Source organism: Patagioenas fasciata, chromosome 5 (assembly GCF_037038585.1).
Source record: "Patagioenas fasciata isolate bPatFas1 chromosome 5, bPatFas1.hap1, whole genome shotgun sequence".
In the NCBI taxonomy this organism is placed as follows: Eukaryota; Metazoa; Chordata; class Aves; order Columbiformes; family Columbidae; genus Patagioenas; species Patagioenas fasciata.
Genome location: NC_092524.1, coordinates 1,198,732 through 1,224,260, shown reverse-complemented (window position 1 = coordinate 1,224,260; position 25,529 = coordinate 1,198,732). Strand labels below are relative to the sequence as shown.

Genomic DNA, 25,529 nt, shown 5'->3' with positions numbered 1-25,529 from the left:
CAGAGACAGCTCAGAGTGCCTGGGGAAAAGGCAGCAGATGTGCTGACAGGTAGAGCTGGGCTTACGCCCAGACAAAATATTCAGGACATCATTCTCATCCTAAATGTTGATGAAGAAAAGTCTAATTTATGTATTAGCTTTAGATTTACATTTAAGATACGAGGAACCACAGGTTTACCTTGAAGAAAAGGTTGGATGATAAACACTGTCCGTCTGTGGCTGTTGGCACGGCTCTGGCTCAAAGGGGGACCGAGATGTTCACTGGATAAACATCCTCTCTCAAGGAGAGATGGTACGGCTGGTCTTAGGCCACAACCAGGCTGTTCCACAGGAACAAGGGGACCATGCGTGTTAAAACATGAGCCCGTGCATGACGAGGAGGACGGAGGACCAAAGACATGGCACTGAGGAGGTGGGACATGAAGGAGATGGCTTTTATTTCGCCTTCATCTCCTCCAGCAAGGAGAAGTGTGGTTCAGACACGCCGTGCCAGCCTGAACCGCACTGCAGGACACTGCAGCATCTCCCACCCTTCCCCAGCCATCACCACCTCTACTCACCGACGACGACGGGCAGCACCCGCATGGCCTTCCGCTCCCGGCCGTTGATCTTGGCCCGTTTCCGACCGTGTCCTGGCGGTGGGTACTTGAGGTGGGGGTAGGAGACAGTTGGGATGCCATTGTTCATCACATAGTCCCCAGGGTGGCTGGAGCAGGCGTAAGGGCTGCACTCCTCCGGCTCCAGTCCCGTTTGCTCTCTCTCAATAAAGGTTGAGGGGTGATACAGCTTCCTGTTGGCCCCGTAGATGCTCCCCCTTAGCTTGGCCTTCCTGGCTTCTTCCCAGCGCTTGAGTCCATGGAACATGGCGCAATAGAGCACCAGCATGACGGGGCAAGGGATGAAGAAGGAGCAGATGGAGGAGTACACGATGTAGTTGTCATCCTCCAGCTGACACAAGCTGGGGTCCCGGTTTGGAACGTTGTTGAGGCCAAATATGACAGGGGATGCTACAGCAAAGGCGAATATCCAGGTGGTGGATATAAGGATCAGCTGCCGTAGGTCGATTTGCCGCCGGTTGTAGTTCAGTGGGATTGAAACAGCGATAAACCTGCCAATACAGGGCACAGGTGAGCCAGGCCCAGTGTGCTGGTGTCACCACTCATAAGGTAAGTGAGCGGTCCCAAATCTGCTTGCCACTCTCCTTCCCCCCGTTAATTCACTTATATAGCCCAGGCCTGGGCTCAACCAGTCCCCCTCGGAGGAGCACCCAGAGGGGCAGCTCTGCCTCGTCACACAACTCTGCTCTCAGCTGGGCCACCACAAGGGTGCTGGTGGGACACAAAGCTGGCGATGGGGACCAGGGGTGTGCATGGAAGCAGCTCGATGCCAGGACACAGCACTCGCTCCTCTGGCATGAGGAGGAGGAAGGCGCTTACCGATCCACGCTGATCGCACAGAGGTTGAAGATGGAGGCCGTGCACAGCATCACGTCCATGGTCATCAGGGCATCGCACAGCACCGTGCTGAGGGACCACACGCCTCCCTGGAACTGAAAAGATCCCCAGGGTCAGCAGACGACCAGCAGACCCCCCAGAAAAACTCCACACTCATCAGACTCGCCACCCCAACATCTGCCCAGCAATGCAGGATTAAGTGCTTGCTGCACAGGGAGCCGGGAGAGGATCTTCAACAAATCACAGAGCATAAAGCTCCTCTTCCATTTTTCATGTCCAAGCTTCTCCAGCGTCCTGTTTGCAGGTAATGTGAATAGTTCTGTGCCTTACACAACTGTTTCATTCTGCCACGCTGAGCGCAAGGCCACTCACTCAAGCCTGCGCTCAAGCTAGTCGGATATCATCTCTTGTCCTCTCTGCAACTGCAGCACCCAGGGCAAAGTGCTGCTAGCGAGAGGACGTGACCAGATGTGAGTTATCAGTCTATATTACTTGCAAGTGTTGGCTCTGCTGTACAAAAGATACCAGTTAAAAAACCCTACACTGCCGCATCCCAAAGAATCCTCAGAAAAAAACAAAACCAAACAACAAACAAACAAAAGCTCTGCTCAAGCTGAGCCCTTCCAGCCAGGCTTAGCAGTTGGGAGGCAGAAGGGCTCCCTCATCTGCCCGTATCAAACTCACACAAGCTCTGTCATCCCACACCGCTGCGTGTGGCTGGCAACGCTGATTACAAATTAAATTCTTCTAAAACCCACTCAGCTCCAGGCACAACAAACGGAGCTGCTTGGTCTGTGTTGACCATGTCTTGGGCCCGAGCGCTGCCTCTGTAGGGAGCAGGGCACCAAGTGGTAGCGCAGCAGGAACAGGAGGGGTTGTCTGGCAAGAAATAAGAAAAGCAGAGCAAGAAATGGTGAGCTCTCCCAGGGGATGGGCTGAGCAATCTGAAGATCCTTTTTTAAAAAGTGTTTCTTTTTTTCCCCAGAATGGAGCGGGTGTTTCGCTTGCCAGACAGAGCCTCCTCCCTGGAGGGTCAGACAAACCCTGCTTTAGAGGTGCTGTTCTCCTGAGCATCACTCCATTGCATCCCCACTATGGCTGAAACAGGAGCTAAAGGTATACATATAAATAGGTATAGAGAATTATATGTAGTATACATATATTATACTAATTGGCTGTGTATTATATATTGCTGTAGTAAAAGATATATAGTAAACATTTATAGATATCGTTCATATACAGGGGCTTTAAAATATTTTTCTATAATATATATCAATGCAATATATAACATACATCATATATAATTTATCCATATATATTATATGTTACATATTTAGAATATATATGTATATATTAGATTTAAAGTCATTGTATTTATTATTAAAATCTAGATAATAGAAATAGAAATATAAAATGCCCCTTGGACTTTGCAGCTCTGCAAGGATTCACATTGGGCAGTAACGATGTCACGCACAGGATTATGATTAGTGGAGCTGTTCAAGCCAAAGGAGACTCTGAAGGAACCGTCTGGCTATTTTTATGTAGGTATCTCCTTGCGAGGGAGCGCAGACCCCCGGGAGGGCTGGGTGCAGACCTGAGCGCTTCATCCAGCCTCTCCTCCAGCACAGAGCAGCCACCACACGCCAAACTGAGGAGCTGAATCAGAAAAAACAACCCTCACGTTTTTGCCAGGCTCACTGGGATCCTGACAAGTTCAGTTCAGATGATGAGTGAGGCAATTTGATTGTGGGCTACAGTTTTCAAAAGCTGTTTGTGATTTGGGGGAACTAATTAATTCTGAAAAGAACAAGAGCTCTTGGGCTGCGGTACCTTCAGAGGACACAGCCCGTGCCGTGAGGTTCAAGTTGAGCACCCAGAAAACGCTACAAACTCTTCCCTTTCCCCACCAACTCCCAATGCTCAGGCTTTGGGGAAAGTGCTGGGAGAGGACTCGCCGTTACACCACATTTCTCGCCTGCCCACCTTAGCAAAATGTGCCAGGAGCCTCCCTGACGGGTGAGTGACTTTGGCTTAGAGGCATAGCTGGCTTGGCTGGGTCACGTGGTAAGCGGTACCTAATTACAGGAGGCCGCAGATTAGCCCGTCAGGGTACAGGGTGTGAAGCTTTGGGGATCATTAAGGGCTCAGGCTGCCTTTAAGAAGTGCTCCAGCACAACTCCACTTCCTTTGGCTTTTTTGCGTTCTCTGCTCTTTCCCGAGGCCCCTGTTTTTCTCCAGCGATGCAGGATCGCAGTGCTGGTGCTGAGCAGACACATCGTGTTGCACAGCAAAGCCGACACTACAGGCGAGCCGTCTCCCTTAACAAAATGAAACAAAGCTGCAAATTGAACCCCGCTAGCCAGCCTACCTGCTGTGGCTTTTCTAGGGCTCTGGACGTGCTCTGCACAGCTCTGGCAAGAATATAGTCTAAGCCTTAAGTAAGTGGGTTGGACATATTAACCACCGCACTTGAAACCTCCAGGCATCACCTCCTAGAAGATCGCCGCTCGGGACGCAGGCCAGACCCCTTCCAAAGCGATATTCCAGGTGCAGACTGGCTGCTTGTTCAGCCACCGAATCTGGTAACGCCAGTAAATTCACATGCAGCCGCTGTGGTGTCTTACAAGATACCAATATCTCACTGCAAACGGCACTAAGGTTCTGGAGAAACCCCTACGTGCGGGGAGGAACAACTCCAGCTGCTGCTTACAAAGAACAGGAAGAGGCTACAGAAAAGTGATCCTTCAGTTTTTGGTGGTGATGGCATCTGAAAGAAGATACCCAGACAACGGCAGCCTGCAGGTGAACTGGGAAATGTCCAGCTGAACTTCCAAACAAGCACCCGCCTGCCCTTGGCAGGGCCATGGCTCAAGCACCGATCCTGAGAGCCCAGGCCAATCAGAAGAGTAACAATCCTTGCAAGTGGGCAAAGTCCAGCATCAGAGTCAAAGAATTGTCCAAACACCCACAACAAGCTGACTCTGGGCCCTTTTTCGTGGCCCGTGACGACTGCTGCATTCTCCAGAAGATACAATGCAAGGGGAAAGAGAGGGAGTGGGACACAAGACAAAGGTGGCCTCATGTCCGCCCTAATGTCCTTTCTTGACTTAAATCATTGAAGTCAAGGCTTTTCAGAAATGAGGGGCAAGTCTGATCATCCACCTAAAATGCTGTAAGGGCACAAGACGCAAAGACACCTCCCGCCCATTACTGGTGACTGCAAAGAAAATTCTTAGGGCTGGTTTCTAATTGCTGGCCTGTGTCACCTCCCCAGTACTTTGTGCAGAGACTGTGTGGCTCAGATACCAGCCAGGCCTAGAAAAACATCTATTTCCACTAAAGCTATATGATTCCAGGAAAGACTAATCTTGAACGCTGCTGCCGAAAGGATGACAGGCATTCACAGAGAGCCACGGAAAATTCAGAGGAGGGTAGAGGTCTGGCCTCTCAGCAGAAGAGCTGCATCACAGGCGCACAGACACGAGATGCTGCAAAAAAAGCGATCTTTTGATTCCAGTGGTACACAGACATCCTGGAAGTTTTATGCAGAACTGCATCACCCTCACCAAGAAAACAGGTTGTGTCATTAGCGCTGGCTGCTCCATCGCTCTGAGGGTGCACGAGGCAGAGCGCTTGCCTGGAAAAACTCATCTTCCCTGACCTGTAGAAGGAGCCGGGTGAACGTGCAGATCTCCTAAACCATTTCCTCTTCTTCGTAATCAATTACAGAGATCTTAGTGGCAAAGATGTTTACATAACTGTGCCTCACGGCTCCTGCCAGCAGCCGCCGGATCAGACCTGTTCACAGCTCCGGCTCCCGCTGTGGATTAAGGAGCGAGCTGATAAGGGGAGTTTGCAGAGCGGGGCAGGGAGGTGCGTTCCACAGCCGAGTCCCGAGAGCAGAAGTTGCTCAGCCTGGCGACTGCCCTAGTGCTGGGAATGCTTCCAGTTAATGAGGACTATATGGGGCTGCAGCAGCAGTTTCATCAGAGTCTTTGGGTAAAGGAAGCCCTTCCACACAAAAATAAGCCTTTGTAGCCATGCAACTCCCTCACTGCAATTTCTAGTGGGCAAAGCCGCTGTGAGGCTAAAGATATCTGCAGTATCTCCACAGCACCACGTAGCTCTGCCTTCTCGTGTCCTCACCGCCTCAGGGGAGCGATAACCCCCGTTTTCAGTGCTATCGGTGCTCCAGGCAGACTCTGCTATCTTTCCCTGGCCTCTCTTCACACAAAAGCAGAGCTTTGCTTCTGGGGAATTATCGTGGAGCCCCGGCAGCTTCCCATCATCCCTGCCTTACTGGCACTGGATTGATTGCCAGGAGAGCACTTCACTCTCATCAGAAAGACAGGACCGCTGCAGAAGAGCAGTCTGCCTTCCTCATGGATTTTTACCTCTCCGTGTCATACTGCTAAGACTTCAGATTCCCGAGCAAGCTGGAAGATAACAGTTCTTTGTTCCCTGTTTGAACAAGTTTGGTGGAAAGTGCTGGACACATCCGCAGCAGCACACTGTGCCTTGGGCCAGGACTGCATGTGTACATAGCGACACCGTTGTGTAGCGGCTAACACCACAAGTGGCAAACAGCACTAATCCTCCTCCGTTCAGACCAGCACGCCAAACAGAATGAGGAATGAGCAGGGAACAGAGGTTCACCTGGTTTCCGTTGAAGGTGGTACATTTCTGCCAAGGAGGAGCTGGCTGTAAACACGGCCCTGTCAGGAGTTCACTTCATGTCCATACTGGGGAGCTGTTCCATTTGGAAATGGATGCTTTCAGCCAGTGAAAAGCTGATGTTTCTTCCCTTCCCATCTTGGTTACATCAGGTTGTGGAGGATCAGGACTGAGAAATGAAAGCAACATTTGGAGTTGTGAAAGGCCAGCTTCATTACATCAGTTTTAACACTCTCATTAAGTCCCCAAGCGTTAACTTGAGCTGCTGAGGTAGATAAATTTGACAGGACAAACTAATGAGGAAAGAGATACAGCCTGAAGACCTCCCAACAATGCAGTCGAGACTGCAGTGATTGTGAAATGGTGCAGAAAAGAAACAGTTGTGACCACACACACCCATGTCCCCCTTGTCTAGCACCTGCTTCCTGCACCCCTCCAACAGCTCAGCTGTGACAGAAAGTTCTGCTGGCTCTGTCAGAAGTACAAAAGGAGACCGTGTGTCAACAAACGCTGCCAACGCATCGGAATAAGCTTTCTGAACAACTAGAAATAATGGTCAAGATCAAGGCCTCTCCCGCTGTGCTCAGGCTTCTGTGAACAGCAGCAAAGCATAATCCACACCTCACAGGGAGGAATCCCAGCCGCACTGAAGCGTGTGGGAGATCTGTTGTTCTGTGCTGATGTCAGATATCACCTCCAAAGTTTAAATCCCTCCAGCTGTCTTCTAAAGCCGTGTCCGGGAGGGATGTTTCCAGAAACCTAACACAAGAAGCCATCTCACAGGAGAAAAGCACAAAGACGACCAAGCTTTTCATGCTGAATGAAGTGGTCACAGTTTATTGTTCTGCTGCTGCTAAACAAGAAGCGAAAAAACGACTCAGCTGGTTTTTAAGTTTTCCAGTAAGCCCTCAAAGTCCATCTTTACTCTGTCAGGAGCTCTACTGAAGTTGAAAAATACCCAACTAAACAAAAAAACCCCACACCAAGAATAAAGGTTGAACTGAATGTTCAGGACTGTGCATGCCATATTTTCAGTGGCTAAATTCAGTGATACAGAATGCAAGTTGAAATCAAGCAAAACAGCAGCAACCGCTATACACTGCACTCCCCCAGCTGAGCGTCTCATTCCAGTCTACAGTTGTCACTTTTGCCTCCAAGAAAATAAAATTTTAAAAAATCTGTCCCCTGGCACTGACTCAATGGCTACTCTGACTTTTCCTTGGCATATTCAGAACAAAATGAGCTGCAAATTCTGCATCAAATACAGGAGATTATTAAAAAAGAACATGGGCCCTGTGGGCTCTGAGCCCACAGAGGAAGTTGCAGGGGCGGAGCGGGTATGGCTGCGACACAGGCAGCAGCTGCCCTGCAGCCTCCTGCCCCTCTCTCCCTACCTGCACAGCACCTTCCACACCGTCTGTGCGCAACTGCTGAGCAGGACAGTACAGATCCCGGTGCACGCTCGTTTTAGGGGGTCTCCTACACCTCGGAATGCCTGCCTTGTCACCCGAGCTGCTGAAGTTGGAAGGAAAGACAGTTCTGTTGTAAGACACCTCCACTCCCTGTTGTTTAATACCCTGGGTGCAGAGACATGGAAGAATTACACCACGTCACGGATGTTTATGAACAACTATGAAGTGAACACATGAAATATCATCATAGCAAAGGCACGGGCTGGACAGCACAGCTTCCTAAAGCTCATACAAAGCTGAACACCCATTCATTGCCTGAGCATCCAGATCTTGTGGGATGTCTGTGAAAGCCAAGGAAACCCCCACACCTTCATGCCCAGTTGAAGGGAGATTCAGAGGTACCTCAGAGTGCGTTACTGGCATTTTACATATGCCAGCAAAACTCAGGTCTGCGGACTAGAGGAAAACACACTCGTGTGTGTGTGTCTGCCCACAGAATCAGGAACTGGAATCATGGAGAGACAACGGAAAAGCAAGGGGAAGAAAGGGAATTCCAATCAGGAAGAAGTAGCTGAATCATGAAGACAGAGGCTTTCTAACTACCAAAAGTGAGTTAATGAGGGAAAAGCAAAACCACTAAAAACAAAGAGCATGGGGGGGATCCTGTCAGTGTGGTGGAAAGGGAGAGGGGAATCTAGTGCTCCTGTTCTTCACGGGCCCCCAGCTGAACGTGTCCCTCCAGAATACCTGTGTCTCCAGAGAGGTCACAACGTCCTGCAAAATCCTGGGACGAGGTAGAGAGGCTAAAAGCATCCTAAGCTCTAATCCGCAGGCTGCCTTGCTTAAGAAAGCACAGACCCACCCTGGCCAGGTGCTGAGTGGCAGCCCTGGCATGGGAGGGGAGATGGGAAGGCCGGGGCGCTGCTGGTGTGCTCGTGTGTGAGCCTTCGGGGACGGGAACACCGGTTGGAGTCAGCCCCCGTCGCTCCCTGAGGAAGCACTTAAGCCACCACCCTGCAAATCATGTGGCTGTCACAAAACACAAAGTTCGTCTGACACCCCCAGTCCCCAAACTACAGCTTGCTGGGGCTGCTCAGTGCACACCAGGCTGCATCCCAGCCCTCCCCACCTCTGGAAAGAAGAGGACTCTTCTTCCAGCTACTGCAAGGGCAGGCGCAGAACAGCTGCTGGTTTGGTCCAGGGTTGTTTTCAACCACACGAGCAGGGAAGGAGCCACTGGCTGGTTCTAATGGTCAGGCTCCGGCGAGGCTCCTCACCCCGGGCCAACAAATCCCCCACAACCACATTCTCAGTCCCTGCTTAGCTCCCTGTTACACAGAGTCAGAGGGAGATGCAAAACCACTCGAGCGCAGGAGCTCCTGTTTTTCTTTCCCCCAGCCGTCACGGCCTTGCAGGTGAACAGGTTTTGGAGGTGAACAAAAAGCTTGAGCCAGTCTCCCAAGGTGTCTCTCTCCATGAGCACCCCACGCACAGGGTCAGGCCTGTGCAAACCGGAGAACCTGCCATCGGGAGCCCTGCAGGGAGCCAGCTGAAGCCACCTGGATGTAGGGTGACCAAATCCCATCCAGCCCTCTAGAAAGACAGCTTCCCCTGCTCGATATGGAAGCCTGTATCCTGGCTAAGATCTCCCTTATCACCAAAACCTGCTCACCTGAAGCCAGCACAGTTGTCTCTGTCCCTTCTGAACCATTTGCTCTTGGCAACCTGGGATGTCTGCAACGTGAGGGCTCCCCAGGGATGCTGCCCCGGCCCGGGGCAGATATCCCGCTGCATCTCCGCTACGTGTGTTTGCTGCATTTCCCCTCGATGCACTTGCAGGTCGGGAATCTCCCGGCTCCCCACGACCCTGCCGAGCTGGCCGTGGCCACCGCCGCAGTTGGGCGATGCAGGCAGCAGCGGTGCCCTGCGAAACTCGGTCTCATGCCGGTCCCGCCCCCAGCCCTGTAACTTCAAGGATCGCCGGGCAGAAAACCCACAAGCCGCAGTCCCCGAGCAGCCTCACCTCGGAGTAGACATAGAGGGGCAGGACCAGCAGAGCGAGCAGCAGGTCGGCGACGGCGAGGCTGACGATGAAGTAGTTGGTGGTGGTTTTCAGCGCCCGCTCCGTGCAGACGCTGAGGCAAACCAGCCCGTTGCCGCCCACGATGAGCAGGATGAGGACGATGCCCAGCACCAGGGCGGCGATGTTGTGGCCGCCCGGCGGTGGCAGCCCGGTGCCGTTGGCGGGCGCGGCCCCGGCGCTGCCGTTCCCCAGGGCGCCGCCGTCCCCCATGGCGCCGCGACGCTGCCCCGGCAGCCCGGGGCATGGGAGGTCCCTGGCCGCGGGCTCCCGGCTCGGCTCCCGCCGCCGCCAGCCGTGCTCGGCCCCGCGGCGACGCTCCGGCCGCCGACCGGCCCCAAACTTTCGGCGGAGCGGGGAGGAGCCTCCGCCGCCCGCCCGCCCGCCCGCCCGGAGGCAGCTCCACCCGGAGGCAGCTCCACCCGGCTCCGGCCCCCGCCGCTCCAACTGGGTCACCAAGCGGCTTATGGGGCGGTGGCGGGGGGGTGACACAGGCTCCCGGTGTCCCGGCCCCGCCGAGCCCCGGGGAACGGCCGCCGCAGGGGACCCCGACCCGAGGTGAGAGCGAGTGGGGGCGGCAGGGCCAGCCCTGGAGAGCCCCCCTTAGGGGATGCTCTGTGGGACCGGCCCCTGGCTGTGACCGAGCTCCTCCCGTGGCCGCGGTGAGGGCTGTCGGCGCGGGGTTTTACCGAAAAAACACGGGGATTAACGCCTTGCCCTTCACTGCCCAATTTAACCCAGCCCCACCTCCGGTGGACGAGTCTCCTTCTCCCGGGATTAGGCTTCGTGCTGCCTCTGGAGCAGAACAGCCGTGCACTGACACAGCTAAAATTCCCCCTTTGATTAGCCACCTTCTTCCAGGTACACCAACAATCGGCTGGGATTCTGGATTCCTTGCTTTCCAGCCCAAAGCAGCCATCTGTGGCTCTGTGACCTGGGAGCACTTGTAGATGTGGGGAGAAATAGTAAATATCACGTATCTTAAGTTGAGGTCTGGTTGCAGCCTCACATGGCTTTCTCTTAAGCAATGAAAGAGGAAAGACTGGGTGAAATTGTTACAGGTTATGTGAATAACTGGAAAATTGTATTCCAAGTCCTATGCAGAATCTGGTAATATTTAGTGTGAATACAATTGCCCTGAGTGAGGGTCCAGAGAGTCCACTAATTAAATTTGAGGATACTGTCAAGACAGGAGAGGCTGTGAACATTTTGGAGAACAGAGTAAGAATTCAAAATGGTTGTGAGAAGTTGGAGAAATTGTCTGGGAATCACAGGATGCATTTCAAAGGGGATTTTGCGTCTGTGCTGTGTTTGGGCAGGAATAATCAAGTGCAGCAATGCGGGATTGAGGAAGCAAGTGGATAGGCGGCAGGTGTAGGAGTAAAGGTGGTGGAGCAGGTCACAAGCTGAACATGGGGACCAGGGTGTTTTACTGTGGAAAATCAGAGGAAAGAAAAAAGGAAATGCTCTGCTGGGATAATGCGGTTTGTGAGGTACCTGTGCACCTGCAGCCTGGTGTTTATGGAAGGCAGCAGGAAGAGAAGGCATAGCAGGAAAGCATCATTTACACTACATGGGGGGGGAACTACTCTATTGGCAGCTTTTTATAAGACGAGCAGCTTCCCAGGGCTGTTTATAGGCTCCAGCTATCAGAGTTTCATCTAATCTATTAAAAGACTTGGAGAATAAATCCTCTCTCTAACCCCCCTCCTTGTTCCCTCAGTTCCTTACTCCTTTTTGAAAAAGGACATGATTAACCCTCAGCATGCACAGCACAGAAAGCCAGAGCCCTGTTTTCAGCCAGGGGGACACAGCCATATGCAGGTACCGTCCTTCCCTGGCGTGGATTAACAGCACTTGATCCGCACAGTCTGTTTCACCCAGCTGCCTCGGGCTCCACGATTTCGTATGTGAGTAGGAGAAAATTACCTTGCTCTAAGCACTTCACTGGCAATCTGGATTGCCAAATATTCTCTCCAGAGCTGTGGCTTCCAAGTTGTTTCTAAACCCAGCAAGAATGCCATCCCTTTAGTAGCTACTGAATTGTATGACCCCCCCTCTCCCATCCCAAAGGTACATTTGTCATCCTCATGTTCATCCCAATACCCATGGATTTGCATGGTCATCTATTTCCAGCTGACCCGGCTTTGACATGCGCTTAAATCACAGTGCAAAGGCAAAGCTCATTCCTACATAGCACAGGAAGGACAATTCCATCTGCTCTGGCTGGGACCAGCTCTTCCTCCAAAGCTGGCTCGTGCAGCCAGCAGCGCTGGAGTGGGAACTCAGGTGCCTTTGGCTCTGCCCATGGTTCCGCATTCCTCAGGACCAGCTTGGTTGGACCCAGGTGGGCTCACGCGTGGCTGCACAGCCAGCAGGTCAAGAAGGGCTCATTTGGAACACCTTGTCCACTGTGAAGTTCAGACAAGGAACATAGATGTTATCCAGTGTGGCAAACCAGGACTAAACCCCACCAGTGGTTTTTAAGCCTTTATGTCTTGACAGTGTGAGTTTGCTCAGTGGTTTCTGTCATCTGGTCTGGTGGTTGGTCCCTAAAACCAAGCTGCTGGCACACTTGCTGCTGTCACAGCCTTCACCCAGCGAGGAGCTGGGACAGAGGAACCGCTCTTACTAGAGCCCTTTTAATCCAAGAAATCAACTCAGATCAGCCAAAGAAGACCCTGAAGTGCATTAATGAAACTGTACTGGAACCTTGTGTGGACAGAATAGCCTGAATTTATTTGTGTTTAAATACCTGAGTAGCAAAGAGAGCAGGATGGGATTGTGACTGTAGGCCTTCTGCCTTCCCACAGGGATTAATCCTGTTTATCTAATCCACTTTAACAGTTAATTTATATTCATTATCTTGATTTTCCCAGTGGGTTAGTGCAGAATGACTCTTAACTCTCAATGTGGAAACCCTTATTCCAGACCAACAGCGCCTTAATCCTAAACTAGTTTAATCCTGGAGTGGATTAAACTAATGTGAAATAAAGTTTTTGACTTCCAAAAAGGAGCAGCCAAGCAAAGCACTAATCAGGACAGCTCTTGCACACTCACAGCTGCAGTAATCCCTGCTCACTGCACTGCCACCCGCAGCTGCTCCTGTTGTCAGAAAACAATGTTGTGTTCTGTCCTAAATAGGTGCTGTGAAGGACACAAGGTATGAACAGCAGCAGCTTTGCCAGCATGGACACCCCGGCCTCACGTAAGACTGATCCCCAGCCGCTCCATCAAGGACATTCCTGTCCATACACCAGGGACAGAGTGAGTCTCTATATACATCTATGTTAGTGCTTGTCAGATGGGACTCTGGTACCCAGTACCTCTTCTGACCTCTGCCTTTCCTCTGTGCCACACATCTGTGGCCGCAGCCCGCGGCGCGCAAAGACTTTGCTGGGGAGCGCAATGTCACCGTCACTGCCCTCCAGCCACCTCCACGCTCCGCTGCTGAGACCAGCTCAGGGCAGCACCCATGCCTTATGCAAACCAACAAAACAGTGGGAGATTTGCCTTTTTGGTGTGTTTTGGAGTGCGTTTTGAAAAGAAGCTCAGGAAAGTGAGCAGTGCAGTTGGCTTTCAGCAGGGCTTTGCTTGTTGGAGGGGGCAGCGGGGGAGCTGGTCCCCAGCAGCCAGGCAAGGAGCCGGGAGGAGCCCCCAGAGACTCCCGGGATGAGTTAATGGAGGGTTTGGTTGCAAACCAGTCCAAAGGATCAGGAAAGTCGCAAAGTGAAACATCTGCCAGAGTCTCCCAAAAGACGTGGAACTTTTATCAGTGTGGTTTTTCACACCCGAGGCACTGATTTTTTAAAAAAGGAGAACAAAATTACCTGGCGAAGTTTCAGCACAGATGTGCCTAAACTCAACTGCTGAATAGTGCCCTGATAGCTGGGCAACAGATCACCTGGGCTATCTTCAGGTTCAGAACAAAGGGAGGAAAATAAAGAGCTTTTAAGGCCAATCCTGTTCCTTTTATTTGACATATTTAGCTGAGCAATTCTCTGTGAAAGTATCATCTGCAGCAAAGCTGTCCTGCTTTACAATCTGCTTGTAATACATTTCCCAGAAAAGAGCCAGGGCAGCGTCCTGCCTTGCAGGTTAACCTTTGCAGGAGAGGGGCGGGCATGGCACAGCTCTCTTGGCTTTCCAGGCTCTCTGAGCCTCCCTCTAATAAGGTGCAGGGATTTATGTACACACTGAATAGATCTTTTGACATTTAACATTCTGGCAAGTTATGATAAATCCGTGTAAGATGTGAAAACTCATGCATTTTTAAGGGTGATTATCTGTGAGGATGAAACTACAGATAAAATGGCTGGATTTTCTGCCTGTGTTAGCTTAGAATCAAAGCTAGATGTTTTTGTGGATGCCTGGTTTCAGACTAAGCCACATAATTGATCTCACACAGGGGTAACCTGGTGGGATACCAGGGTTTGTGTCATAGGGCAGATCAAATTAATATACTTCAAGAGCCCCTACTGATTTTAAAATATCTGTGAGCTTATTAGAGTCACTTGTTATCAAAAACCTCCTGGGGAGGAGTGCAGGGCTGCACATGCAGGGAGAGGCATGTCCGCGAGCAGCCAGCACCTGCGAGAGCACCTCCTTCCACCCTCACCTTCCCAAAGCCCGCTCTCGCTCACCTGGAAGGGACGTCCTTCCAGGTCCCTGACAAAGGCCACAGAGGGGTGCAGCTGAAACGAAGCCCAAGCAGCTGCGTAGCTGTCAGGAGCTGCTGTGCTCATTGCTGGCACTGCACATCTGGAGCAGCTGGGCCAAGCCTGCCTGCCAGCCAGGACACAGAGCATGTCGCCCTTATAATTAAAATTAATTCCCTGAAGTGCTTTCTCCTCTTCCCCAGACACAGCAAACAGCTGGAGGCTGAGATTACGGACGCTGATGCCAATTAGAGCCGTGATAAGGCCAGACGCACGGGGAGCATTAGTGCACAGCTCTGCGCTGGAGAGACGGCACTCGGCGCTCCTCGGGCCAAGGGACGAGGTACTTCAGCGGGGCACAGAGCGATGCTGGGCCAGGAGGGCAAGGCTGGCCAGAGCAGCCCTCGGGAGGAAGCCGCCCAGTCCTGTCCCGTCATGTCCCTGCAGTGGTAGGTGTGGTGTTGTCCCATCCATACATCCCACACAGTGGAGACTACCTGGGGACAGGCAGAGTGCTCTCACTTGGGCAGTTCTCAAAGGGGATTTGGAAGAAGGCCCACAGGGTGTAAAAAACCAGCAAGTGATTGATGGGGGTGGCACCTTGTCTTTGCAAGTCTTTAAAAAGTTTGTCACACTAGGCATGGGGAGGTGTGTACTCCCTGCTCACAGCATGAGCCTTATAGAGTGATAGAGCCCATTGGCACACACACGGGCACTGGGAAGCCAGCAAAACAGAGAATAAACGTGGCTTTTCCCTGTTTTGTGCATTGCTTTAAGCACAAACCTCCAAAAGGGACCAAGAAAGGCTGATGTGTTTCTGTCACACTGGGTTTATTCCAAGACAAGGATTGCTCCCTACCCTGTTCAGGGCTTGGGAGTGGGGTAGGTGTTTTTCTGCAGTCCCACAGCCACATGGGACTGTGACTTTCCTTCTCCCTTCCTCTCCCATGCCCACCAGCAGCTGCCCCTGCTCACCCCTTCCTCACATCCCACTCTTCCATTTTTCAGCCAAAATTACAAGATCAGGTGGTAAAGATTAAAACCACTTCTAAAACCATCCTGTCCAAGAAAGGAGTATTTAGAAGGCTAAATCCTCCAATCCCCTTATTCCAATTAGGGTCCTTTCTCTTACAAACCTGGGAGAGGTGCAAGGAAGTTACTCCAGCCTGCTCTCAGTAGATAGCAGCGTCGTGGTCGGCTCCTTGGCATGGGAAGGCTCACCTGCAAATGTACAAGAGAAAATCCCCGCTATACACGTGGACTCACACGCGTATATGTTAAGAAAGGAAAAAAGAATGGAAGAGGTAGAAGTTCCTGAATGCCCCATAAGCTGCTTAGAGGGTATTTTACTTTTACGCAGGAGGGATTTAACCATGTAGTTCCTAGTACCATCTGACCTCAATAACCTCCCATACCATCAGTGGATGGGGTCACAGGCTCCTTGAAGGTCGGCTGCACCTAGACAGCTCCTGCAGGACTGCGACACCATTGCTGGGCATGTGTGCTGGATGAGATGATCCTTCCCCAGCCCTCTCAGCCTCTCTTGACCCTTCTGCACTTTGCTGTCTCAAAGCCACAGGCCTCAAAGAGAGCGGTGCAGAGACTGTAGGATCTGTTTTTTTTTTTAGGATGTGCATTTTGGCCACGTGTCTCCATGGAGAAGAGCAGCCTCAGCAGATCCAGGATTGCTGCTGTAACACAGCTGGGGTCTGGACTATGGCCAAGCTGGAAAGGAATTCTACCTTGTTGCCCTGGATGAACAGCAACCTCAAAGGCTGGATGGGCTTTCTGGTCCCAGGTAGGAGCACCAATGTCCACACGACACCGTAGCAGCATTTGTCCAGCCTGCTCTTGAAGGTCTCTAGAGATGCAGTCTGAATGCACCCACACTGCAGCTCCAGGCAGAATGCCTTTTCTGATCTTCTGTATCAGTTTCTTTGAAGTAGGAATGGCAGTGTCTTCCTTTCAAAACTCAGAATGACCCCTAGAGCTCACTGTGTTGATTTTGGGTCTGCTGCACCCGTCTTGTGGCGTGGGGTCAGGATACCTGGCTTTATAATGAAATCCTCTCTTTCAAAATGCAGTTTCTTGTGTCTTTTTCTCTAACATAGAAAAAGGCCAGGCTCATGTGCTCTCCTTAAATATCACCAAATTTGGGACTAATAAATTTAGCATAGTTATAAGCTGCTGCATTTCACACCGCTGGTTTGGTGACCTCTCCCTCCCAATGTAAAGAGGAGCAAAAAGACCTTCCTCTGTGCCACTCTCAGCTTTAATGCCTTTGGGATGGCTCAGCTTGTGTGCAGTAGCCATCAGGCACCCTTTAATTCAGAGCCTTGGTGTTGAAGCGGGGATGGCCCCTCTGTTCCATAACCTTTGCTCACCCCCACGCCCCAGGCAGCGTGGCTGCTGTGAATAGCCATCGCCCCCGTGGCAATGGATTTACTTAAGGCAGCTCACCACGGCTTTCTCCACGCTGCACAGCAGTTGCTGTCAGGCCTGAGCACACGTGACTGCACAAAGATCCTGGTGGCTTTACACCTGGCGGTGTCCCCAGGCCCTGCATGTCCTGCATGGCCCCCAGGCTCACAGAGCCCTCCTCCTCCTGCCCTTCCCAAGGAGTGTGATACATGGCCGCAGCGCTCCTTGGCGTTACCTGTTTGCAGCATTTTGCTCTATGTCCTGTAAACACGGTGTCACGTCCCATAAATGAACAGGTACGTCACTGGCAGCTGGCAGCAAGGATCAGTTCGGCCCTCACTTCTTGCCGCTGTGCAAGGAGCAGGGATCAGACCAGGGCAGTAATTTCCTTTGTCATTCTTAGAGTCAATGACCGGGAGCTTTTCTCTGCTGCACAGAGATGATGGGTTAGATTACAGTGATTAATGGATGATTTAATCACGCTTTGTGCTTGCTGGCTGCAGGCAAGGGGAATCTCCACTCCCGCTTTGAACACTCGCACAAATGGAGAATGGGAAAAGCAAGGTGGAAATTCACAAAGCTCCATTTAGCTGATATTGCTAAGCAGTATTTTTTATCACTCCTGTTTCCATAGTGTCTCCTGATGAGAATTTAATGTTAAATCTGGTTAAAGGAGAATCAGTTGTTGTTTCAGGACTGGGGATTTGATTTGGGCTCAAGTTTATTCAGGCATACATTTCAGCTTGCAAAAGCTTCTGAGTTTCCTGGCATGATCCTGAATTTCCTCATCAGGAGCCCCAGGAGCTGTGTTTAAGCTCAAGGCTGTGGTTGTCACCCGCGTTACGTTGCGCCAGTGTTGGGCACGGCCACGCGCTCTTCTACCCCATCCCCTTTTCACTCTCTGCCACCGTTGCTGCAAGGCAGCCCTCCCCCACGCACACTTGGTTTTTTCTAAGTAATTAAATCGTGTTATTTCATGTTCTTCCAGTCCCCAGGGGCTTTTGCTGCCCTGTCACTCACTCTCTGCTGCCATCATGGGGCCTCTCCATCATTGCGCCCTCTCCTGTGTGCCCCATCTAGAGCCCCTTGGATTCCCGCAGCAAACTGAGTTTCCCGAGGAGCCTGGGGGCGTTTCAGACCCAGCATTTGCAAAGGCCGTGCTGAGGTGTCCGGCTCTCCAGCGGTGGGTTATTCCTCAAAGGGAAAGAGGATGGGGAAAATCAGGTCCTTCCCAGCCCGCTAGGGATGGTGACACCCTCTACTTCTCCAAAAATAAAAGATGGGTAGACAAGAAGACATGTAATATAGCCTCTATTTCTCCAGTTGGAAGTGAAGATTTATTTATAATGATTAATCCTTCCAAGTTACTTCATACAACATAAAGAAGGGGAGCAAGGGCATCATCCTATTTTCTCCCTCCATTTCCATGTCACCTTTAGTAGTGTATTTGAGAGCAACCAGCTCCAAACCCCAGCAAGGGCAGGGAATACAGTCAGGATGTTTTCTGCCCATAGATAAGTATACTTCTCTTTGAAGCTGTGATACAGCCTGTTCTCAGCAGGCCTTTCCCAGTATGGCTGTGAAACCAAAGCTTGAAAGGTGATGTCCCCTCATGCGAGTCAGCCCTTGTCCTACTGATCAGACAAGGTTTGCCCTAAAACGTGGCATGTTGTTTAGCAAACCGCAGGAACACACTCACCGACTCTTCCTGGCAAACAAAGTCTAAGCCAGAATTAAAAAGGAAGAACAGAAGATTAAGATCCTATAAAGAGGTAATTAAAGCCAGGAGGAGAGATAATGACAATCATAATGAATCACTTGGTACAGGGATGTTTGCCCAACAAATTACTGTCGTTAGAGACAGAAGCAGGAATTATTACCCATCAGCAGAAATACAGTCCCTTCAACTGCTGCGAATGACATGATCTGCTTTAGAGAGTAATTAAAAGGACATTCCAGCCTGGATGCATTATTTGCTGTTAATCATGATTACCCATATTCATATCTTTACCCAATTAATTGCCTCTGATAAGGGTGCAGATTTATAGGGGCGCATGGAGAGGAGCGGGCCAGCGGCACATCGCAGCCGAGAGACGGCGGAGAGCCTGGGCTGAGCACGCCTTGGTGAGTACGGCTGTGCCGACACCGCCGGGCTGGAGGGGCTGCCTTCTCCCCTTGCGAATTTTGGGTGGTGGATTTCAGGCCTCCGTGATGCTGTGCTGAGCCATTGCCATGAGGCCATCCACCTCCTGAACAGCATTGCTGCTAATACCTGGGGTTTTCCTCCTCTGGAGCAGCCAGAGGAAAAAATGGAGCTTAAACAGCAGCTGGACCAGAAAGCTTCCAGAAATAGCTGGTCTTTAGCTTCAGGTAGAGTACAACGGATGGGCAGGAGCAAGAAGGTGCACCTCCCTGCTTCTGCCTCTTCTCATCTTGCAGCATCCCTAGAGCAGCAAACAGTCCCAGAAGGGCGGCTAGAAAGTGTTCAGGAAACTCTGACAGTGCTTTAGAGCTCTTTGTGCTGTCTAGTTTCAGACTAAAATAAAACCAAAGTGGGAGGACTTTGATTTTGGGTTAGTAAGCGCCATCTGAGAGTTTCCGGGACAGGAACTAAGGAAGCAAGGTTTGCTTCTTTGCAGGAGGAAGGCAGGTATATTGTAAATTACAGATATGGCTGCTGCGTAATCCTGGGGAAATGTGAGCACCCTTATAAAGGCCCATACGCATCTCTACAGGCCCAGGGCTGCAAAGAGAGCCTGGAAACAAAAGGGAAAACACACAATGGCCTGTGATAAACAGAATGTGCTTTTCTGTTTCAGTAAGAAAACAAAATACAAGGTTCTGCTGCTACTGAAAATGTCTGTTATTTCTTTTTTCCTTCTTGAAAGATTAGAGGATAGGCAGATACTGGCACACACAAGAGCCCTTCTCTTCCCCTGTGTGCAGATGAACTTTTATTTGGTACATGCTATTTTTTTTGTCTCAAAAAAACCCAAAGGGATTTCTCCTGGGCATCGTGTAGCTAACCTAATAAGTGTCTGCGTGCGATGTTTCCAGGGGTGCTTTAAATCCTCTCCCTGAAGGCTCAGCTCACAGACACTTACAGTAGAATGGGGTTTTGCCGCTGATGGATTAACTCCACGATACCTCGCTGTGTATTCGAGGCATATTGTACTGACTCACAGCAAAACCACGGCACAAACGTCATCTGGCACAGCCGAGCTCAGCCCCGTGCTCCGGGACTGCATCACGGTGGTGCCGTGACAACTACGGACAACTTCCAGCTGACTGGCAGCGTGAAGAGTTTGAAATGGTCATCTTTTGTATTCAAAAAACCCACTATTTTTTGCTAGCAGGAATTCCTGCCTAGTTTAGTTATAGTGGTGATATTTATATAGCCCCATCTTCTGTGTGGCACGTGAACTGTACCAGACAAGGACCGAAGCAATTTTTTCTGCTGCTCATAAAACCTTGTGCTTTAATTCAGGAGAGAACATGGTTTCCCTGGTGACTCGTCTGTGCCAACTAATGATTCCCGTGATTGTCCTGTCGCACTTCTCCGCGTCCCTCCCGTCCCAGGAGAGGTAAGCAGTGCTTGTGCCTCTGCTCCCTTTTTCTCTGTGGCTTGTTGTTCAAAGAGCCGGTGAGCTATGAAGTCAGCCTTTTATCTGCCTTCCAGAACTTGCATCTGCTTGGCTGTTGGTTTTTTTTTCTTCCCTAAGTTGATTTAGTTACATGAGTGCAAACATTGTGAACATTTTTCTTGCTTAAGAAGGGAAACATTGATTTGACTTAATTCAGGAGAGGAATCGGGACCTTGAACAGATCAAACTAAGTAAAGGAGACACTCCCGAGTCTCTTTTCCCACTCGGTACTTATACAGGCTGAGAGAGGTGGAAGTTTCTGTTTGAAATAGCCTAGTCCCACGAAAACAACCAGAATGAGTCAATCTTGTAAGTTCACCAGATCACAATCTTGTACATAAGAATTTGGCACAGGGTTGTCTCTCCTCCCACTTGTGCAGGCGCAATTAAAGCACTGAGAGGCTACAGGACCTGGGCTGGAAGAGGACAGGTGATTACTTTAGTAAGAAGCAAGTGCAGGTGGTTTATCTGTGTGATGGTTAACAAAGAGATTTCTTTTACACTCCTACAAGATTTCCCCTTGTTTTTTTGTGAAACTTTGTGAAATTGGCACAAATTCTTGCCAATCTTTGTTTGGGACCCTCTTTCTATGAGGGAGCAGTTTTAAATGTCTGTTATTCTCTGGTTTTAAACCCACACCTTTTCATCTCTTTTCATCTCTTCCAACCTCCCAGGACTGAGAGACACGCTGATGGGCTTTTCCACAGTGAGCTCAGCAAAATGAATGGCAATGCCTATGTGCAGCAGCTCGTCAAACACCTGGTGGGCCTCAAGGAGAGGTAAGGACCAGCCGACCGAACCCTCCCGCGGCACAGAAGTCTCCAGCAGGAGATGGGGTCCCAGCAATGAGGGGGTGCCCGTGGGGCTGAGCCGTCTGCGGCTCCAGAGCCGGCCTGAGCACCGGCCTCACCCAGAAGATGCCCAAAGTGAAGAGGGAGGAGGAGAGGGACACAGGGCTCCTTGGGGGAAGGAGCAGCCGCGGTGTTGTATTTTCCCCACCGCAGGTCCCAGAGGCACTCAGATGGACTGTTTACCAGTGAGTACAGCAAGATGAGAGGAAACGCTCAGGTTCAGAAGTTCATTCAAAATCTCATGGGCCGCAAGCGCAGGTAAGAGCTCTGCTTCCCGGGGAACGGGAAGGAGCTGGGGCCACGCAGGCTGCAGGGAGCTGGGTCACAGCTCCAAGGAGAGGATGATTATCTACAAATATTTGCAGATAGATGGGCTCTGTAGCAGAATGAGGCAAGACCCTCTGGGTTTTGTAGTCCCCACCCGTGGCTCTGGCTGCCAACTGGGCAGGCTTCAGACATAATTATATATGTGGCCAATATGGGGTCTTTCTTCCAGCCAAAACATGGGGCCACTGGCTCGCACTGAAGCCACGTATATGTGCTTATCATCAGTTTAATATGTGGTGCACTGTGACACAGCTCACAGCGGCTGCTGCCCTTGCTGCTGGTACATTATGAAGGGGTAACCTTGCCTGAAGAGGTTTCCTTCAAGCTTGGTCCTTTCCTCAAGGCAGAGACATAGCACATTGATTCCTTCCTATCTGTTCAGGGTGCTTTGCTAGTTTCTGGGGCATGCACTACTAACAAAATCATGGCAGATGAAGCGGATTTTAAATGTCCAAATGCTGGAGAAAGGTATATATGCATGGGCCGAAGGACAGGCCAGTACTGGGTAATAAGGGGAGGTGCAAGTGCATATTAAAACCTGTCTCTCTGCCAGCCGAAAAAGCATCTGAGCCTGATTTGAGGAGGATACTTCTTTCTGTTTGGCAGGTTAACAGGGCACAGACCATGGGGAAGGTTGGTGGGGGGGTGAACCTGCCCTCCAGACAGCAGCGCTGCTCTACAGCTGTGGTGGTTGCACTATTTGGGGTTTTAAAATTATTATTAATTTTCTTGATCTAAAGCAGCCCTCCAGGCCCAGTCAACACAGATGTGCAGGGGAGAGAGGGAGGAAACAGCCTTGAGGAACTTTGCTTTATGTGGTTGTACCGGAGCTTTCTAAACACCAGGTAGGCGGGACAGATTTGTCACCTCTGTGGCCCTGATCATCACAGTACTGAAGCCAAAACAGGACTTCTAGTAACGTGTAAATGCTTAGGTTTTGCCCCAAGCGCAGAACTCTAATGCAATGCAGCAGATCAGAAGGGCTCAGCTGATACTCTCAAAAATATCCTCAAAAAGGGTAAGGGTAGAAGATTTGTTAAATTGTCCATATTTTAAAATCACTTCTGCCTCATTCCTCATCAGCTCGCGAGGCACTGCCTCGGGGAGCGTGAGTGCTGAATCGCAGCCCTCCATCACACAGTTTTGTGCCTCCTGTCACTCTGCCAGCAACCACACTCCCGGGGTGGTTTGCAGAGCTAGGAAATCAAATGCTTTGGTCTAAATGCAAGGTGGCACGCGACCCTGTGCAATCTCAATCAGTTTCCGTGCATGTGTTCCTGGTGATCTCTATCTCTGTGAGCCAAGCCCACCTGGCACTCAGTTTTGCCTTACCTAAAGCAAAGCTGGCACTGAGATTTACAGCTAAGAGCTACCATATAAAAGCCAGTTATTAAAAATGATAAAACCCAGGGAAATTAAATGTTATCTTTTTCTAATCATAGGTTGTTTTCCTGGACTGAAACAATTGTTCACCCTATTCAGAAAACTAATCTAATAGTTAAAACAGAAAGTCTTTGCTACACTGTCTTGACTCAGTTGTTGGTTCAAACACACACCTCGGGACGGGCTGTCCCACCATCTGGACATTGTCTCTTCCTAGTGACCAATGGCTTTCAATTAGACATCTCACTTTTAAATCACTAACATTAGGTGGAGTAAGTTGGCCCTTAGTACCTCTCGTCCCCATTGCCTGAATTAAACGGGGATGATAACACCAATGGCCTTGCCTGTGCATTTGTGGGGTGCCTGGCTGCATGTGGCCAGGGTCTGTGTCCCTGTATCACACATCTGCTCCTTGGAGTCATCTTTGAGTTTTACAGGGTGGCCTTGTCACGCTTCCTGCAGCCCGCGCCCCCAGGAATAACAAACCGTCCCGCATTTCCTCCCTTCCAGCAGCCATTCGGACAGCGATGCCAGGGAAGCTGCTTCAATTACCAGCCAGTACATCTGTCCTGTCACTAAGCAGCTGGTTGCAGACGTGAAGGAAGATACAGACAGTTTCAAGTGAAGGTGAAGGGAAAGAAGCGGCCAAAGAGACAGCTTTGCATGTATATAGCCTTGAAAATAAACAGGGAAGCTATTGAATTTGCTTAGGAAAAACCCTTGAGATCAGCAAATCAAAAAAAATCTGGAAAGCAGCCAAACCCCAATAAAACCTCTTAGATCATCACGAGTGAAGTATCCATCAGTGTGAACTGCTGTCAGTAGATGGAGCCTGAATGAAGCACATCACTTCCACTTTGTGGTGGCATGTGGCTGCCTGCTTCTGGAGTCAAATAAAGATTTGGTGGTTACGCCTGTGCCTTGGCTGCTCTTGGGAAACAGTAATAAGGGTGGTGCCATTCCAAGGAGCTGGAGCGCTAGGAATGCAGCGTCGGGCAGGAAACTGTTTTCCAGGCTTCCCCCGCAGGAGGGGATGATGGGACCAGCTGGAGCCCTTGGCCGCGTCTTGCATGGCTGGGACTCAGGACTGCCCGCAATCCAACCGGACAAAGACGCCAGTATCAGGGCCTCCGTTCAGCAGAAACGTAGCCAGGTGCTAGATCTGATTGCAAAGAAACGTACCAAGAGCTACTCAACATAGATACACACTGTAAATATTGTTTGCCCTCCATTCTGCCCCTGTATTTACTGGCCCAGCTTTCTTATGGCCGCTAACGACAAAGCTCCACTAGCAGGAATGTGATGAGGTTTACGTGTTAGCCCCTCACCATGCTGCCTGGTCGATTCCCTCATCTGACAGAACAGCAACTCCACCTTTGCTGGAAAACCAAGAGATTTTGAAGAGCAGCTCTAAAATCGGCCCCTTCAGCTGCAGCCATGTGTGCCTACCACAGAACTGCTCAGTCCATCCCGCCCCATCGGTTTTCACCATTTAAGATGTACCTGACGTCTGCAAAGAAGCTGGCTGCCCTCCAGTGCTCGTGTGAGCGCCCCGTCCCTTACCGTGATGCTGAAATGCTGTTCTGACAGACCTTGGAATTCGTTTATTTCGGTGCATAAGAAACCTCTGCTAGGAAAAAGAGCTCTTGGAGGAGTTTTGGAAGGAGTGTTGACAGCCTGTATTTTGTCAGGCCACTAATGGCCACCTGGCCAACATGCAGCACCTGAGAGCTTTCTGAGATCAGTTGGCATTTTAAAAGGAGCAGGGAGAGCAGCTCTTCCTTTTCCCCTCCTACACAACAAGTGGGTTGAAGACAATGGTGTTTCTTTGCTCGAGTGGCCAAGCACCTTGCTACATGATATTTGGCTTGGAAAAATTTCCTCAAAAAAGACAGGACAAGACACAAGGCAGCAGAACAGCATGCCACTGGGCCTTTGGGAAGCTGCTGAGATGGAAAGAATTGGAGGCTGGATGGAGATTCTGGGGAGCATCCCTCCAAAGGACTGGCAGCTGGTAGAAGGGGACGTGCGTTGTCCCCACAGAGCCGCTGTGCTGCAGCTGAGCGCGGCTGCCGTCTCTGGATCCGCTCCGCTCACCTCGCACGGGTGCTGTGGGGTGGCTGGGAATAGCGAGATTTTCTCGGAAACAGAACTGGTTATCTCGGCTCAAGGACTTGCACAGGGTCTGGTTCCTTCCTTTACCACCCTAACGAAAGAGCAGCCACAGTGGCTTTGCCTTCACTGCAGCCTTTGCCTTTTCCAGAAATGGCGTTAAGACATTTGAGAGCTGGGTTTTGTTTTTACTGTGTTTCCCAGGAGCAAACTGACAGATTGCAGCCAGAAGAGAGGAGCTAAGTCATGGGCTGGAGAGCAAACCCTGTTACAAAAGGGAATGTGGGCCATGCAGAACAAGCCTGACTAAACCAAACAAACGATAAGGGGCATAGTAGCATCATTAAGACTTTTTCCAGGAAACAGCCTGACCAAAACAGACCCTATCTCTGGTACATCAGAAACACAAATTTGCCCACTTCCTCCCCATGGGAGAGGCTTCCCAAGTGGCAGCCCTTGTCCTTCTTCATGCTCATCTCAGGGGACTTAGCTCGGAATGCTGAAACGTTTCAG

General features: G+C 50.7%; 2 protein-coding genes across 5 annotated transcripts in view; one reads left to right on the top strand and one right to left on the bottom strand.

Annotated features, from left to right (window-relative positions):
* Positions 1–9,946, bottom strand: part of DRD4 (dopamine receptor D4) — a 15,288-nt gene extending 5,342 nt beyond the window's left edge. For both annotated transcript variants that reach the window (XR_011739221.1, XM_065838980.2), the window contains exons 1-3: positions 9,564–9,946; positions 1,437–1,549; positions 561–1,108 (exon numbers count right to left, since the gene is read on the bottom strand). Coding sequence is in view for 1 of the 2 variants with exons in the window: in XM_065838980.2 (XP_065695052.1) it covers positions 561–1,108; positions 1,437–1,549; positions 9,564–9,833 (931 nt within the window). In the remaining variant the exon portion in view is untranslated. The remainder of the gene's footprint in view (positions 1–560; positions 1,109–1,436; positions 1,550–9,563) is intronic.
* SCT (secretin) lies at positions 3,959–25,529 on the top strand. Of its 3 annotated transcripts, none has more exons than XM_065838262.2 (11): positions 3,959–8,148; positions 12,765–12,887; positions 14,482–14,727; positions 15,396–15,582; positions 15,907–16,076; positions 18,733–18,823; positions 20,187–20,283; positions 21,018–21,122; positions 21,348–21,452; positions 22,262–22,366; positions 23,418–25,529. In XM_065838262.2, the coding sequence occupies exons 7-11, from the start codon at positions 20,195–20,197 to the stop codon at positions 23,527–23,529; spliced, it is 516 nt and encodes a 171-aa protein (XP_065694334.1). In that variant the 5' UTR covers positions 3,959–8,148; positions 12,765–12,887; positions 14,482–14,727; positions 15,396–15,582; positions 15,907–16,076; positions 18,733–18,823; positions 20,187–20,194; the 3' UTR covers positions 23,530–25,529. The 3 variants fall into 3 exon arrangements, with proteins under 3 accessions (XP_065694334.1, XP_071664810.1, XP_071664811.1); XM_071808709.1 differs by having other exon boundaries at positions 23,415–25,529; XM_071808710.1 differs by lacking the exon at positions 22,262–22,366 and having other exon boundaries at positions 23,415–25,529.